General features: G+C 39.0%; 1 protein-coding gene across 11 annotated transcripts in view; it reads left to right on the forward strand.

Moving 5' to 3' along the window:
• The window catches only part of DOCK9 (dedicator of cytokinesis 9), a 296517-nt gene that overhangs the window by 89938 nt on the left and 191782 nt on the right, over positions 1-14797 (forward strand). For all 11 annotated transcript variants that reach the window (XM_088463360.1, XM_088463350.1, XM_088463352.1 and 8 more), the window contains exon 2: positions 9890-10006. In XM_088463360.1, the coding sequence (XP_088319486.1) occupies positions 9890-10006 (117 nt within the window). The remainder of the gene's footprint in view (positions 1-9889; positions 10007-14797) is intronic.

The following is a 14797-nucleotide window of genomic DNA, read 5'->3' on the forward strand; positions in this document are numbered from 1 at the left end:
ACTCTGCCTTAATGGCCTGTAGACCCAGTAAGGAAATGAAAGGAATCCAAAATAAATGGGAACTGATTAGATGGATGCCTTAAAGGCATGCAGCTTGCTTCATGAGGTTTACATTTTGGGAAACAGTAATAACTGAACTTGAAACACTGACAATAGAATGTATCTATGTTTTCTGGGCACTTCATGTGCAGGGTTAAGTTTCAGCTCTGATAATAAATATATATATATATATATATTTGAATTTTTTTTCCCATTGAAATAGGTTTAATTAAGGAATAAAATACTCTTGTTTAGATGTATTATCAACTGTTTCTGTTTGTATATCACTAGTATTTACTGTGTTTTTTTTTTTTACTATTTTGTTATGTAAATACTGTAGCATTATGTGAAGTCTAGGATCTAGCTAGCCAGACTCAACTTTGCTCATAGTCATTAGGCGCAAACCAAACATTTTACGTTTATTGGTCTGTTTGTCACAATCAAGCAAACTTGTATAGCTTTATATTTTACTAGTAAAATGTGTTATGTTGTAAGAAATGTAAATGTCTGGATGCTAACATTTTCTACATGCAGTTCATATATGATACATAGTTGGGGCTACACAGATTACGTTTTAATCTTGGGGACTTGTGTAAAGTGAGGTTTTCATAACGCCAATAACTCCTTTATTTTGCTCTTATATGTTGAAGATTTGCATGGTTATTGCATGCTTGGGATTTTATGCATTGAGTTTTTATTTTATTAATCACATTAAAAAAAACCTCTTTGACCCTTTTAGCATTTTCATATTTTGGTGAGGCTCTATAAATGTGGAAATGGGTGGTATTTTTCCATTAACATCTGCTCCCTATCTGTCAAGTCCCCAGTGCAAAGAAGAGAATGGTTAAAAGAATCCAAGAGGAAGTGTGCTTCTAATTTTGTTCATCTCTTCACTTTGAGGGTGTGACCTTACCATAGTTTATTTTTAACAGTATGCAGCTTTTACAATTAGATGGTAACTGTTGTCTGTGATTAGATCTTTATGGTTCTTATTTTCATGAAAAATTCTGTAATTTTTTTTACATTTCTTGATTGCAATTTAAATCATATTTTTGTGACATTTTCTTTAGGCTGTCCATAGAATAAAGGTTACACTGCTATCAAGTTGATTTTTTTTATAATGACCATCATTTAATTAACCATCAAAGAGTGAACTGCAAGGAAGAGGTTAAGAAACTGCATCATGTGACAGTACCAAGTGTTCACAGCTCTGTCACTTGCTAGGGATGTGTTTTAGACTTCTTACATTAACTTGGTAATGCATAATTTTGAGGACAGAATCACAGTAAAGTTATGTTGTTTATTTCTTGGCTATTATGAGTTTATGTACGTTTAAGTTTATTTTTTAAATGTTATTGCAGTTCCTATTTTTGGCATTGTCCACATACTGTACAGTGCAGCACCTTTTTAAAGGGTATCTCTAACCAAAGCAATATTGGTCTACTCCAAGCTTATTTCTTTCCACTTACATGTATGCTTCTCTTAAATGGGTTTCTATTCTATCTCTGCAGTTACAGACTTGGCAAAGATGTGTGCTGTTAGAGCTGTATAAGGGGGGGGGGGGTCAATGGGGCAAGTGCTGTTAGAGGCGAATTGGTGGGAGGGGCATCGGGGCAATTACCCCGAACCCCCACCTCTTGTCCCCAACGTTTACATACAGCAGCAGTGCAGGAGTGCAGTGTGGGCTGTAGAAGTTAGAAAGGAGAGGGAGGGTGTAGTCCAAGCAGGGGGCAAGGCTACATGTAACTGGATAGTCAGTGTCTGCAGCATGGGAGAGAGTAGAGGAGGAGCAGCTGCATGCAGTATATTAGGGATGGATATTGAAAGCCTGGCATCGAATGGAGTGGAGTTGGGAAAGTGATTGCTATTTGAATATTTGTTTACCAGGCACCCTTTTACACTAACACAGTGGTTCCCAAACTTGGTCCTCAAGGCACCCTAACAGTCTAGGTTTTCAGGATATCCATACTTAAGCACAGGTACCTCAGTCCATTTGATTATACCTATCTATGCACAAGTATAGATATCCAGAAACCTGGACTGTTAGGGTGCCTTGAGGACTGAGTTTGGGAACCCCTGCACTAACAAAATTGTGTGAAGGTTTTCTTATGTTATATAATGTGTGTGTGTGTGTGTGTGTGTGTATATATATATATATATATATATATATATATAAAATCTAATTTGTAGCTTCAAATGCGTCTTATGGTGCCCATACACTGTACAATTTTTTACCCGATATGGCCAGTTTCAACAGGTTGTACAGACCAATCGTATGAAAATTGGTGCTTTTTGTGTGTTCTGCGTCCCCGCCTTCCTCTCGTTGGATCGCAGATCAGATGGTTTTGCAGAGACACCGACGATCTTTTGAGTACAATGTGATACACTTCTATGCATCTTATCCTATGATCGTAACGATCAATCGTTCACCATTTGACCACATCGTTTGAAGAATTTCAAGGGCAATCATACAACACATCTTACCAACTTTGAATTGCACCGTGTATGGGAGCCTTTATTCGCGATGCAAACGCACAAGCAGTTTCTGCTGATTAAGTCATATGCGGCATGCCTATATTCTGTGTGGAACTGCGGGTATATCTGCATGCAAAATACTACGTTGGTGTAAACATATGTATGTATATATACATAGGTGTATGTATGTATAAGTATGTACGTATGTGTGTGTATATATGTGTGTGTATATATATATATATATATATATATATATAAGTAGCTTGACAAAGGTCCAGGATTGGGACCGAAATATAGATATGCTGTAGCCCTGCCATGCTGTGAAACTTAATAAAGGGATTTTCTGATTTTTCTTATATACATTGTGTGTGTGTATATATATATATATATATATATATATATATATTTATTATAATGTGCATGTGTGTGACTGTATCTATGTATGTTTATATGTGTGTGACTATGAATGTATGCATACACCCAAACCTTCACTATTTTGGTGGGACATTCCTGTTTTTTGGGTACTGTCCCACCCGTGCGCTGGAGGAAAGGGAAGGAAGTGCATGCTTTTAGTGTGAAATTAAATAGGGTGTGATGTGTCCACGCCACCTATTCACGTGATTGCCCAAGACTTGCACATGAGGACTCGATCCTCGTGTCCCAAATGTTATTCTTTAGGGACCCCCTTCCCCAGTCTTAAGTGCCCCGGGCCCCACAGAGCCTTAATCCAGCTCTGTGTGCTGTGATTGGTGCCCCAAGGCTAAGGATTAGGGGGGTATTTATCAGAGCTGGGAGAGAGATAAAATTGTAAAAAATAAATTACCAACCAATCAGCTCCTAACTATCATTTTTAAACACAGCCTGCAAAATGTAAATTGGAAGATTTGGTTGTTAATTTATTTTTATAAATTTTATCTCTCACCCAGCTTTGATAAATACCCCCCTAGGTGAGGAATTTGAGCTTTCTTGTCACAGGTCTTATTAGTTAACCTGGCTTGGAATATTTTTGTTACTGTAAAAACAACCGTTCCTTGCCTGTGGTGGCCCAAACACTGGAATAACATTTTATTTTAACTTGTTTTTTTTTAATACAAAAATTTGAGAAATCATTATTTTGTCTTTCCCAGATTAATTGGCGCTAGGTGGGTCAATTAAAACCCAGTTTTATTAAACAAATTACCTCTTTAATTTTAGCAACTATATCACCGAAATCATGCAGTTTCCATCAAATCTGAACCTATTACATATCCCTAATTCCCCAGACTATTGTAGCAGTAGTCATTAGTATTTGTTGTAGTCATCAGCTTTCATATGTGGCCCTTACAAGATATTGTGATTGGACTAATCTGACCATGGTCTGCTCATTTCTGTAGCATAGGGCACATGTGGCATTATTAATTTCCATATCCATAAGTGCCAAACTTCCAGATCTGGAAATAATACCTGACTGCACAGACATAGCTTCTTCCACTTCAGAAACACACACTGGTGTATGCGGTTGGTTGGCACAACTCCTCCGATCTGACTGAATTGGATTCATGTCAGAATGTAGTCTGCCAACTGTGGTTAAAAAAACAAAATAAAAATCCCAATGAAATGTGCATATGTGTGGCTAGCATTCTCTGTATTTACGCACTGCTATCTACACATGTTATCTGTGCATTGGAAAAAGAGCTATAAAGCATTAAGTTAATTTTCTAAATGGAACCTCGTTGTGCTTCTTTGTTTTCTCCTCCTATCAGGATATGTCCTGCTGCTGCTGAACTGGATCTTTTACCCCCCTTTATGAAGAACTAATTATTGTAAACACAAAGCATGTGTTAGATGTTATTGGCTCTGCTTTCTTGCTCTGGGACTACTCATTTTGTTGTATTCTCAATATGTTAGCCAAGAGAAATAAGTCATCAGTTCACAGCAAAGTCTCCAATTAATGCAGTGTTTTGTTTTGCAAATTCAGCACATATTGGTCTCCGTTTATTTTGAAGGTAATCATGAATGCTTTGACTTGGTGCTGTGGATTAGTGCCTTTTGCTGACGGCTAAAGGGACTGATTAGGTATAATACTGGAATGTAGCCCTCCAATTTCACAAGACTCGCATTCCAAGCTTCTTCAGAGAAGAGGGCGACTAATGTGGGTCTGTGGATGTGGAAGTACTGTAAATTTGAGAGAGTTGTAGCAGCATGTGACTTGGCTCCTTAATGCTTTGATAGTTTTTACTAGGTTAGTACAGTTACTTAAAATATGTTGTGGCATGATTAGTTGAGATGTGCAATTAAGAAGAGGTTTTAAAAGTTTTCCCTTTTCCCGTGAGACCAGGAAGATTGTCTGCTGGAAACACTGAACAACTCTTAGCTCTACAGTAAATTGCTTTGCAACCATTTACATTGCAAGGTGCGTATTCTATATACTTAGAAGTCACATTGTTTGGTTTCAGCTCTTTTCTCCCTGGAGTAATCCCTCTCACCAGTTATTTTTGACTTGAATCACAGATTTTTGTTTGTCCCATAGAGATGCGAATAAAAATCAGCAATTTTGGAGCGATTCTGGGGGATACCTTATATGTCTAATATATGTGCATCACTGGCAGTAACATACTCTGATTGAATTAACCCCAAAGGCTTAACTAAATTACAGTCAGGGCTCCGGGCAACTCAGAGGGGTGGAGCCGTTGATGGATTAAAGTAAAGTACTCCCTATATAAGAGATTTTGCCAGTGCATTTCTACAATTTCTTCAGCAAGTGAGTGGAACTGCTCGCACGTGTAAATGTGGGATTTATGTTCACTTGCAGGGAATAGCAATCAGGTTATCGGCATTCAGTTTTGTAATGCAGAATAAACTATTTCTCTATAGCACAGGTTCTCAAACTCGGTCCTCAGGACCCCAAACAGTGCATGTTCTCCAGGTCTCCTCACAGAATCGCAAGTGAAATAATTAACTCCACCTGTGGAACTATTAAAACGTGTCAGTGAGTAATGAATACACCTGTGCCTTTTGCTAGGTGACATGGAAAAAGTGAACTGTGTGTGGGGGGGGGGGGGGGGGGAGTTTGAGAATCTCTGCTCTACAGCTTTGAAACGTAAGTGCATATGTAGGCACACTTTTGATTTTTATTCAATGGCATGTTCGCTGGGCTTAGACAGTAGGATAGTATATTTCAAAAAGGTCTATAATGTTTTCATAATGTGCATGACTTGGGGTAGTGCTAAACATCTTTGTTTTTCTTCTGCTTGCTGTAGACTGAGGTATGCTGTAAAGATCAAAGGCATAGTATCAGAGAGACATGAAGCTACTGTGATTAAACCATTAACCTGTAGTAGAGTTTGTAAAATTCTGAAAATATTTATACAGAACAAGTTTTTTCCATGAACTTCTTTACTATGCTTTGAGGTCACAGTATGAAAAGCATTTATACCTGGAACACTAACCTTAATAAAAATAACATTATCGCTAACCATGGGTGTGAGTGACCCAACTATAGATCCACACTGTTCATATACTGATCAATGAATATTTATTCTAATAACATACACATGATTTGAGGCTTGTTTTTCTTTACTGTGCCAACAAGTATTAGGTTGTATTGGTCCAGAATTAGTTTTTTTGTCAATGGAATCGAAGTGAACCAATTATCCATCGTATTATTGCTATTGCTTCCATGGATAGGTGTCGACAGTGCCTTGACATAAAATTTACCAAGTGAATGCCTGGTGTATTTGTCCTTTTTCCCAAGTTTGGGTTGCCAAAACATAAAGTGAAAATGAAATGATTTCTGAAAATGTTACCACACTATCGCTAACCATGGGTCTGTGTGTGTGTGTGTGACTGTATCTATGTATGTTTATATGTGTGTGCCTATGAATGTTTGCATACCCCCAAACCTTCACAATTTTGGTGGGACATTCCTGTTTTTCGGGTACTGTCCCACCTGTGCGCTGGAGGAAAAGTAAGGAAGTGCATGTTTTTAGTGTGAAATGAAATAGGGTGTGATGTGTGTCCTCGCCACCTATTCCCGTGATTGCCCGAGATTTGCACATGAGGACTCGATTCCCGTGTCCCAAATGTTGCTCTTTAGTGACTCCCTACCCCAGTCTTAAGTGCCCCGGACCCCACAAAGCCTGTCTAAAATCTTGAGGTATATTTACTAAAGTGAGAGTTTTTAAAAGTGGAGATGTTGCCCATAGCAACCAATCGGCTTCTGCTTAACATTTAACTAGCACCTTCTAGAAGATAATGGTTAGAATCTGACTGGTTGCTATGGGCAACATCTCCACTTCTAAAAACTCAACGCTTTAGTAAATTTACCCCCTATTGTCTTTCTAATTGCTATCTCTTATTCCAAACCCGTGTCTGAGAGACCCGAATTCTCTAAAATAGCTAAACTATATAGATCTAATATTATAGTAAGGTACTGGATTTATCAGCTTTAAAAAAATATATATATATATCTGTTTTATTTACAAATGTGAAAAATTTACCAGACCGATGGTTAGTCTTCGAGGGTTAATAGCAGTATCAAGTCATTACTAAATGATAAAAAAAGAAATTGAGACCTAGTATCATATTCTATAGTTTACTTGATATTAAACACATGTAATCTCTTGTCACTGTGTAGCTGGTATGAGGTGCATGAGTAGATGGCTCACCTTTTCACTGATGCATTCCTCTACCCTGGCTAGTGTATGGGTGTGGGCAATCAGTGACTAAAAGTATTTCTTGCATGTACCCTTCCTTCTCTATTCCAAAATATGTTCTATTTATTAATTGTCTCCACCAGCTTATTACTTGAAAAATATCTACATCTCCTTCTACACTTCTGTACGGTACTTGGGTTATGACAATGCTTCTGTTATTCCAAAAATATTCACCTTCATTTATTGCTCTCCCTGATCTTCACAGGTACAGGCACTAGGCGTACACTGAACTCATATGCAGTTACTCCCACATCTTTCTCTGATGGGACAAATTGAGGTGGAGATCCTATTATGGCAGATTTTTTTTTTTTTTCAGGCGCAGGGACACAGAGCATAGGTTACTGCCACCAACTTTCCTGATTGGCCCGCCACCCACAGTAGTAGTTTTTCATTTTTTTACAGACCAACCAAGTGTTAGGCACCAAAGAGGGAGGGTTAGGTAGTGAGAGGGTGAGGGTTAGCATCCGACCAACAAATGTCGGTTTGTTAACTCTGTCGGGATTCTGACCGCTGGGATCCCGACTGTCGGCATTACATACCCTTCCTGTCAGGCATACCCAGATGGGTCATGTCAGGACAGGTGTTAATTATTGTTGTTGTTATGAGGATTTCATGGTGGCGATAGAAGTGTATGGGGCATGTCGCTAGGAAAATTGAGGAGAGCTATATAGAGGAGGGTATAGAGTGGGCAACATTTGATGCTCAGGAGGAGGCTGAATGTGTTTAATCAATGAGATGTAGTATAAATAATGGACTTCAAGCGGAGGGATTTAGGAGTGGGATGAGATGAGGATTTAGGTGAGCTTGGAGAAGAGTAGTGTGTATTGAAGATGGTATAATGTCTGTAAGAGGGAAAAGCTGTGTGTAAAAGGGTGGTGGCTATGTCTTGTAGGGGTATTCATATGGGTGCGATAACATCGTTTTTGCGTTAATATCTTTGATAAAAATCGGGGATAAGTTTTCACCATTGAATAGGTGTCGAAAAAAGTGCATAATTGGTGTTTAGGGGTGCAGGCTTAAAAAAAATAGCCTCCACCCATGGGAATGACATTTAAAAAAGAACTGTGTCAAAAAAAGTTTTTAAAAAAAAAGGGACACCCCAAAAAATTAATTTCAAAATTGGGGTGAAAAAAAAAAAATGGGAAAAAATTGTTTAACAATAGGGAAATAGGTTCAGGGCTGTTCTGCAAGTATGCGGCAGATGTATTCTAGAATAGAATTATAGCGGCAGGTGCAGAAATGCAGAATTTTTAAAAACTTACTTTAGGGACATCAAAATATGTTAGTACCCATTTTCATAAACCCCAAATTGATGGGATCACTTAAAAAAACGAAAAAAATAACCTAAGTGCTCTTCTGCATCACTTCTTCAATGTCGGGAAAAAACACCTGCTGCGGCTATTTAAATCCCCGACTTTCAATTAAAGGCTAAAACGGGGGTACCCATAGTGTTCCCCCATGTTTTTACTACTTTAGGGGGGTCTTACAATTTTTTAAAGGAAAAATTTGTGACTTTACGCAAATCCAACTTCGGAGTTTCCCGTTTTCGTTAATTTTATATTGAATACGGGTATAAGCGGGAGCGCGCCAAATACTTTAATGCAGGTAAAAACTCCGATATGAAACGTTAATGTTTCATATTGAATACCCCTCTTGGTCTCCTATTTATTAGCAGATATCATATTAACAACAAAAAAATAGCCAGGCTCCTAATTTTTCTCATCTGGCTTCTAGACTCTACAAAATGTGTGAATCCCTGTTGAATGAGTTTTTATTTCTACAATAGGTACTTAATAAATATGTGAAATACAGAGAGCATTTGGTAAATGTGCAGTGTGCCTATAATGTGGAAAGCTGAGGGTGCTGGCTCATGAAGCAGAATTTGGTGGAGTGAACAGCAAAATGTAGAGCGTGAATTACAGTAAATCTTATTTTCTTATTGCTAAAATAGTTTTTTGCCTTGTTGATAAGTCTAATGTTGATCTGGTGTCAGTTATAATTGTAATGTAAGCGGTTAGAAGTGTGCTATTTTGTTTGTTGCCTTAGACATTCTGAGGCTTTGCCACACCCCTGACTGATGCCTTGTAAACCAGTGCCCTAAGGCTACATACAGCCCACTGATGATTGACCTGTTCTAGCTTGTGACATGGTAACATGTCTTATGATAGATTAAAACAATAGATTTAATAAAATTACCTATCAGTGGAGGTTAGAGGGCCACTATAGCTGCTGAATGTGGACTTACAAGAGGCATTTAATTCAGACAGCACTTGATATCCCACCCTCTGTGCATGACTTAGTAAATTAATGTTTTATTGTGAAACACATGATATTGCCAAAGCCATGTTACTGGCCATTCTAATTAACCATAATTAACGTTTTATCCCTAGAAGCATGGAATTATTTTTACATTTAATTATATACATTTGAGATGAAGTGTTACTCAGATGTCCTAGTGCATATTTCCAAGCACGTTGTTGATAATTGAACAATATAGCGTGAAGTGTTAACAGCACAGAATGTAAGAGATGTGCTGTTTATCACCCCTGTCAGCTGTATTGGCTGCTATGGGGTGTTCCTATTATGTTGTGGAGTAGAGCCCTATGTGTTTTTTAATTGTTTGCACATGATGCATAACAGTGCTATTCCTAATAGAAAGATTTTGTTTTTTTATTTCCCAGGCAAAGCCGAAGCTTATTGAACCCATTGACTATGAGAATGTCATTGTACAGAAGAAAACTCAAATTTTGAATGATGCACTACGGGAAATGCTCCTTTTTCCATACGATGACTTTCAGGTAAAGAGCAAGTTTAATATCTGTAAACTGTATCTGTTACGTGAACTGTGCTTTCCAACCTCTCCTTGCTTAAGCTGGTAATACAGAATATGGAAAGACATTAAGATTGCTCTGTACAAGGTTAGTAATGTATAATTGCCATAACTTGGGTTTAGAATTGACCTCCATATTTTAGAACACTGTATAGCCTTTTTTAACCCCATGTGCTATTCAGTATACTACCAATTTCATTTAGTTAAACACTCAAGAACACATCACTGTCATAGCAATGCATCTTGTATAATTGTGCTTTGTCATTTTTATTCAGCTTGGATTCACATTCATTGAAAAAGTAAGAAATTAATGGCCGAAAATAGGGAACAACTGAATGAAAAAAAAAATATATTTTTTTTTTCTTAGGAAAGCGCAGAAAAAGACCTTTATTTCCAAGGACTGAAAAAAGGAAATTGCCTAAAGACTTTGTATAACTGTTCCATGAAAGACATGACCTTTAGTAGATGATACCTATTGCATATTAGTGTTTGCAAATATACATATTTGGGCTAGTATATTTTGTTTTTAAAAAGTAAATAAATTAAAATAACTATCTCCTCTCTTTAAAATTAGCATTGCAGTTAAGGTGTATACACTGTAAAAATATGATGATAAGTGCAGTATGCAAAATTTGACAAATAAATGAGAAGTAATATATTTATGTATGCCAATTATATTTGTATTCATATCAAATTTAAACAATTGATAGGAAATATTAAGCGTAGTTTTGTAAAAACAAAAATAAAAAGTCTAAATTTATTTTAAGAATAGAAATTCTGTCTAATTTTTCCACAAAATGATACTTGTGCAGCATTGTATTGACAGGTCTTTCCTTTGATCTCTTAAGTATACCCAGAGCTAGGCAGTCATAGTGAGAGTGTTTGTGATAGAGAAAAGATTGTAGCTCTGTTTCTGCTTTTTGTCACAATGTATAAGTATGTTACTCTGAAGCTTACATTGTCTGCAAATGTACAGTAGATTACAGCTCCAACCCTTTAGTCTGAGCTTGACCTAATACCCAGTCAGTGTGAATGATTATATATTATTTTTCACAGCAAGGTGCTATTCGCTTAATATCGGTCTCAGGATATACATTTATTTTTATAGAAATGTCACACCCTGCAAATGCCTGGTTTTAGTTTCCTTTGTTTTAAACCCATTGAACATGGACTATAGGTTTTGGCTTTATATAAAAGTAGGACATTGTTTATTCTGCAAGAGATTTTTTTCTGACCTTCTAGACCTTTTTGGCAAGACACTATACATTCCTCATGTGTCTGCAATTTGGAAATAATGAACTTGAGTCTTCTGTTGCCAGAATTACCACCTCTTATCTAGCAACCAGGTATCAAAACCACGAAAAAAAATATATATATATATATTTATATAAGTATTGCTGTTAATCAGTGATTTTCATATACACAGTTATAACCAAGCACCTCCTGCTACAAATCGAGCACCCCCTCCCACTGCTACACAATGTGATAAGATCACACACCGTGATGATCAAGCACCATCTTACATACATACACACACAGGATGACCAAGCACCAACTCCTACAGCTACACAGTGTAATTATGACATACATTGTGATGACCAAGCACCTTGTCTTATTGCTACACAGGGTAATTATATCATATACACAGTGATGACCAAGCACCTTGTCTTATTGCTACACAGTGTGATTATATCATATACACAGTGATTGCCAAGCACCTTGTCTTATTGCTACACAGTGTGATTATATCATATATACAGTGATGACGAAGCACCTTGTCTTATTGCTACACAGTGTAATTATATCATATACACAGTGATGACCAAGCACCTCCTCCTACTGCTACACAGAGTAATTATATCATATACACAGTGATAACCAAGCACCTTGTCTTATTGCTACACAGTGTAATTATATCATATACACAGTGATGACCAAGCACCCCCTCCTACTGCTACACAGAGTAATTATATCATATACACAGTGATAACCAAGCACCTTGTCTTATTGCTACACAGAGTAATTCTATCATATACACAGTGATAACCAAGCACCTTGTCTTATTGCTACACAGTGTGATTATATCATATATACAGTGATGACGAAGCACCTTGTCTTATTGCTACACAGAGTAATTATATCATATACACAGTGATGACCAAGCACCTCCTCCTACTGCTACACAGAGTAATTATATCATATACACAGTGATAACCAAGCACCTTGTCTTATTGCTACACAGAGTAATTCTATCATATACACAGTGATAACCAAGCACCTTGTCTTATTGCTACACAGTGTAATTATATCATATACACAGTGATGACCAAGCACCCCCTCCTACTGCTACACAGAGTAATTATATCATATACACAGTGATAACCAAGCACCTTGTCTTATTGCTACACAGAGTAATTCTATCATATACACAGTGATAACCAAGCACCTTGTCTTATTGCTACACAGTGTAATTATATCATATACACAGTGATGACCAAGCACCCCCTCCTACTGCTACACAGAGTAATTATATCATATACACAGTGATAACCAAGCACCTTGTCTTATTGCTACACAGTGTGATTCTATCAAATACACAGTGATGACGAAGCACCTTGTCTTATTGCTACACAATGTAATTATATCATATACACAGTGATGACCAAGCACCTTGTCTTATTGCTATACAGTGTGATTATATCCTATACACAGTGATGACCAAGCACCTCCTCCTACTGCTACAGTAGTACTGCTAGAGTGTAATTATATCATATACTCCCCATATTGCTACACAATGTAATTATATATACACAGTGATTACCAAGCAACTCCTCCTACACACCTACACAATGTAACTATATCATATAACCAGTGAAGACCAAGCACCTCCACCTACTGCTACACATTGTAATTATATAATATACACAGCGCTGACTAAGCGCCTCCACCTACTGCTACACATTGGGCTCGATTCTATTCAGCGCGATGTAAATAGCTCCGGGAGTGAGCTCCCGGAGCTATTCAATACACCGCGCTGACAAGTCCGACTAATGATTTCTTCTCTCATCCCTCCGGGGATGAGAGAAGAAATCCGACAAAAGTCCCGGCGCTAGGCTGTTTTCTACCCTTAGCGCCGGGAAAACAGCCTCGCGCCAGGAAGTTAGGTCGGGGAATGCCCGTTATCGCGCCTAAAAACCCTGTTTAAGGCGCGATAACGAGCCTTCCCCGACCTAACAGCGCGATGAATTGAATAGCTTCGGGAGCTATCTCCTGGCGCTATTTATATCGCGCTGAATTGAATCGTGCCCATTGTAATTATATAATGTACACAGCGATAACTAAGCACCTCCACCTACTGCTACACAGTGTAATTATATAATGTACACAGTCAGGGCAGTTTCTAGGGTCTGAGGCTCCCAGTGCGAGCAGTCAAAATGGCCCCCCCCCCTCTAAGCAGTAATATTGTGGAGTGGGCGTGGCGTCATCGTGAGGGGGTGTGGTATCACAGTAAGGGAGCGTGATCTAGAAAGACCACAGAATGACAGCCACCGTGACTACTGAGTACAGGGGTGTCTAACCTGTCAGAGGCAAAGCGCTGAAAAATATATGTAGCTAAACAAAAGATGGACAGCATGCGCGCGCCTGAGGCGCACGCTCAAAAAATGGGGTGTGGCCTAGCAGTCAGAAGCCCACGCCGCATTTCTGTGTGCATGCCTGTGGTGTGTGACATTTGCAGAAGTATGACCTTGCATCACACCCGGTTTTAGTCGCGTTGGGAGCAAGCCCAGCCAGATCCACATAAAATACACTGCAACAAACCACTTCCACATAAAATATATTGGAAAAGCCAGAGGCACATAAACTACGTTTTAAAACCACATCCACCTCAAATACATTATTAAATCCAGAACCACATAAAACACATTGAAAAAACATGATTCACATAATACACACTACATTCCAGCCCCCTCCCTTGCCATTCCATCCCGACAGGTCTTAGGCTTCCCCCCCACTGGCTCTCAGGCAAAAGTGCCCATTATGCAGTGCCCCCTGTAGTTGTCCCTGTATTTATGCCCCTTATGCAGTGCCCACAGTGCTAGGGCCCCTTGTAGTCATGTCCCCTGTAGTCATGCCCCCATCAGTAATGCCCCCAATAGTAATGGTCCCTGTTGTAGTGCCCCAGTAGTAGTGTCCCCAGTTGTATTGCCCCCTGTAGTAGTGTCCCCTTTATAAATTCCCCAGTATTAATGCCCCTGTATTAGTGCCCCCAATAGTAATGCTCCCTTTGTAGTAGTGCCCCAAGTAGAAAAGCCCCAAGTAGTAGTGCCCCCAGTAGAAGTGCCCCTGGCCCCTGAGTAATGCACCCAGTAGTGGTGCCTCCTAAGCAATAACCCCAGTAGAAGTGCCCCCCGAGTAATGTCCCCAGTAGTAGTGCCCGGGTGCCCCCAGTAGTGGTGTCTCCCCCAGTAGAAGTGCCCCCAGAGTAATGTCCCTAGTAGCTGTGCCCAGGTGCCCCCAGTAGTGGTGGCTCCCCCAGCAGAAGTGCCCCCAGTAGTAGTGCCTCCCCCCAAGTATTGTCCAGGCTGCCTGCACACAAAAAAAAACAAAAAAACAGTAACACTTACCTTCTGCCCCACTCTGGCGTTCCGCTCCACTCGGCTGCTCCTCTCTCTGCACTATGGGAAAGACGTCATGACGTCCTCCCATAGTGCACATTGTGGGAGCCGGAAGCCGGAAGCAGGAGCCTCCGTCTCCGTCT

This window comes from Taudactylus pleione, unplaced genomic scaffold (assembly GCF_031769625.1).
Source record: "Taudactylus pleione unplaced genomic scaffold, aTauple2 ptg001346l, whole genome shotgun sequence".
NCBI lineage: Eukaryota > Metazoa > Chordata > Amphibia > Anura > Myobatrachidae > Taudactylus > Taudactylus pleione.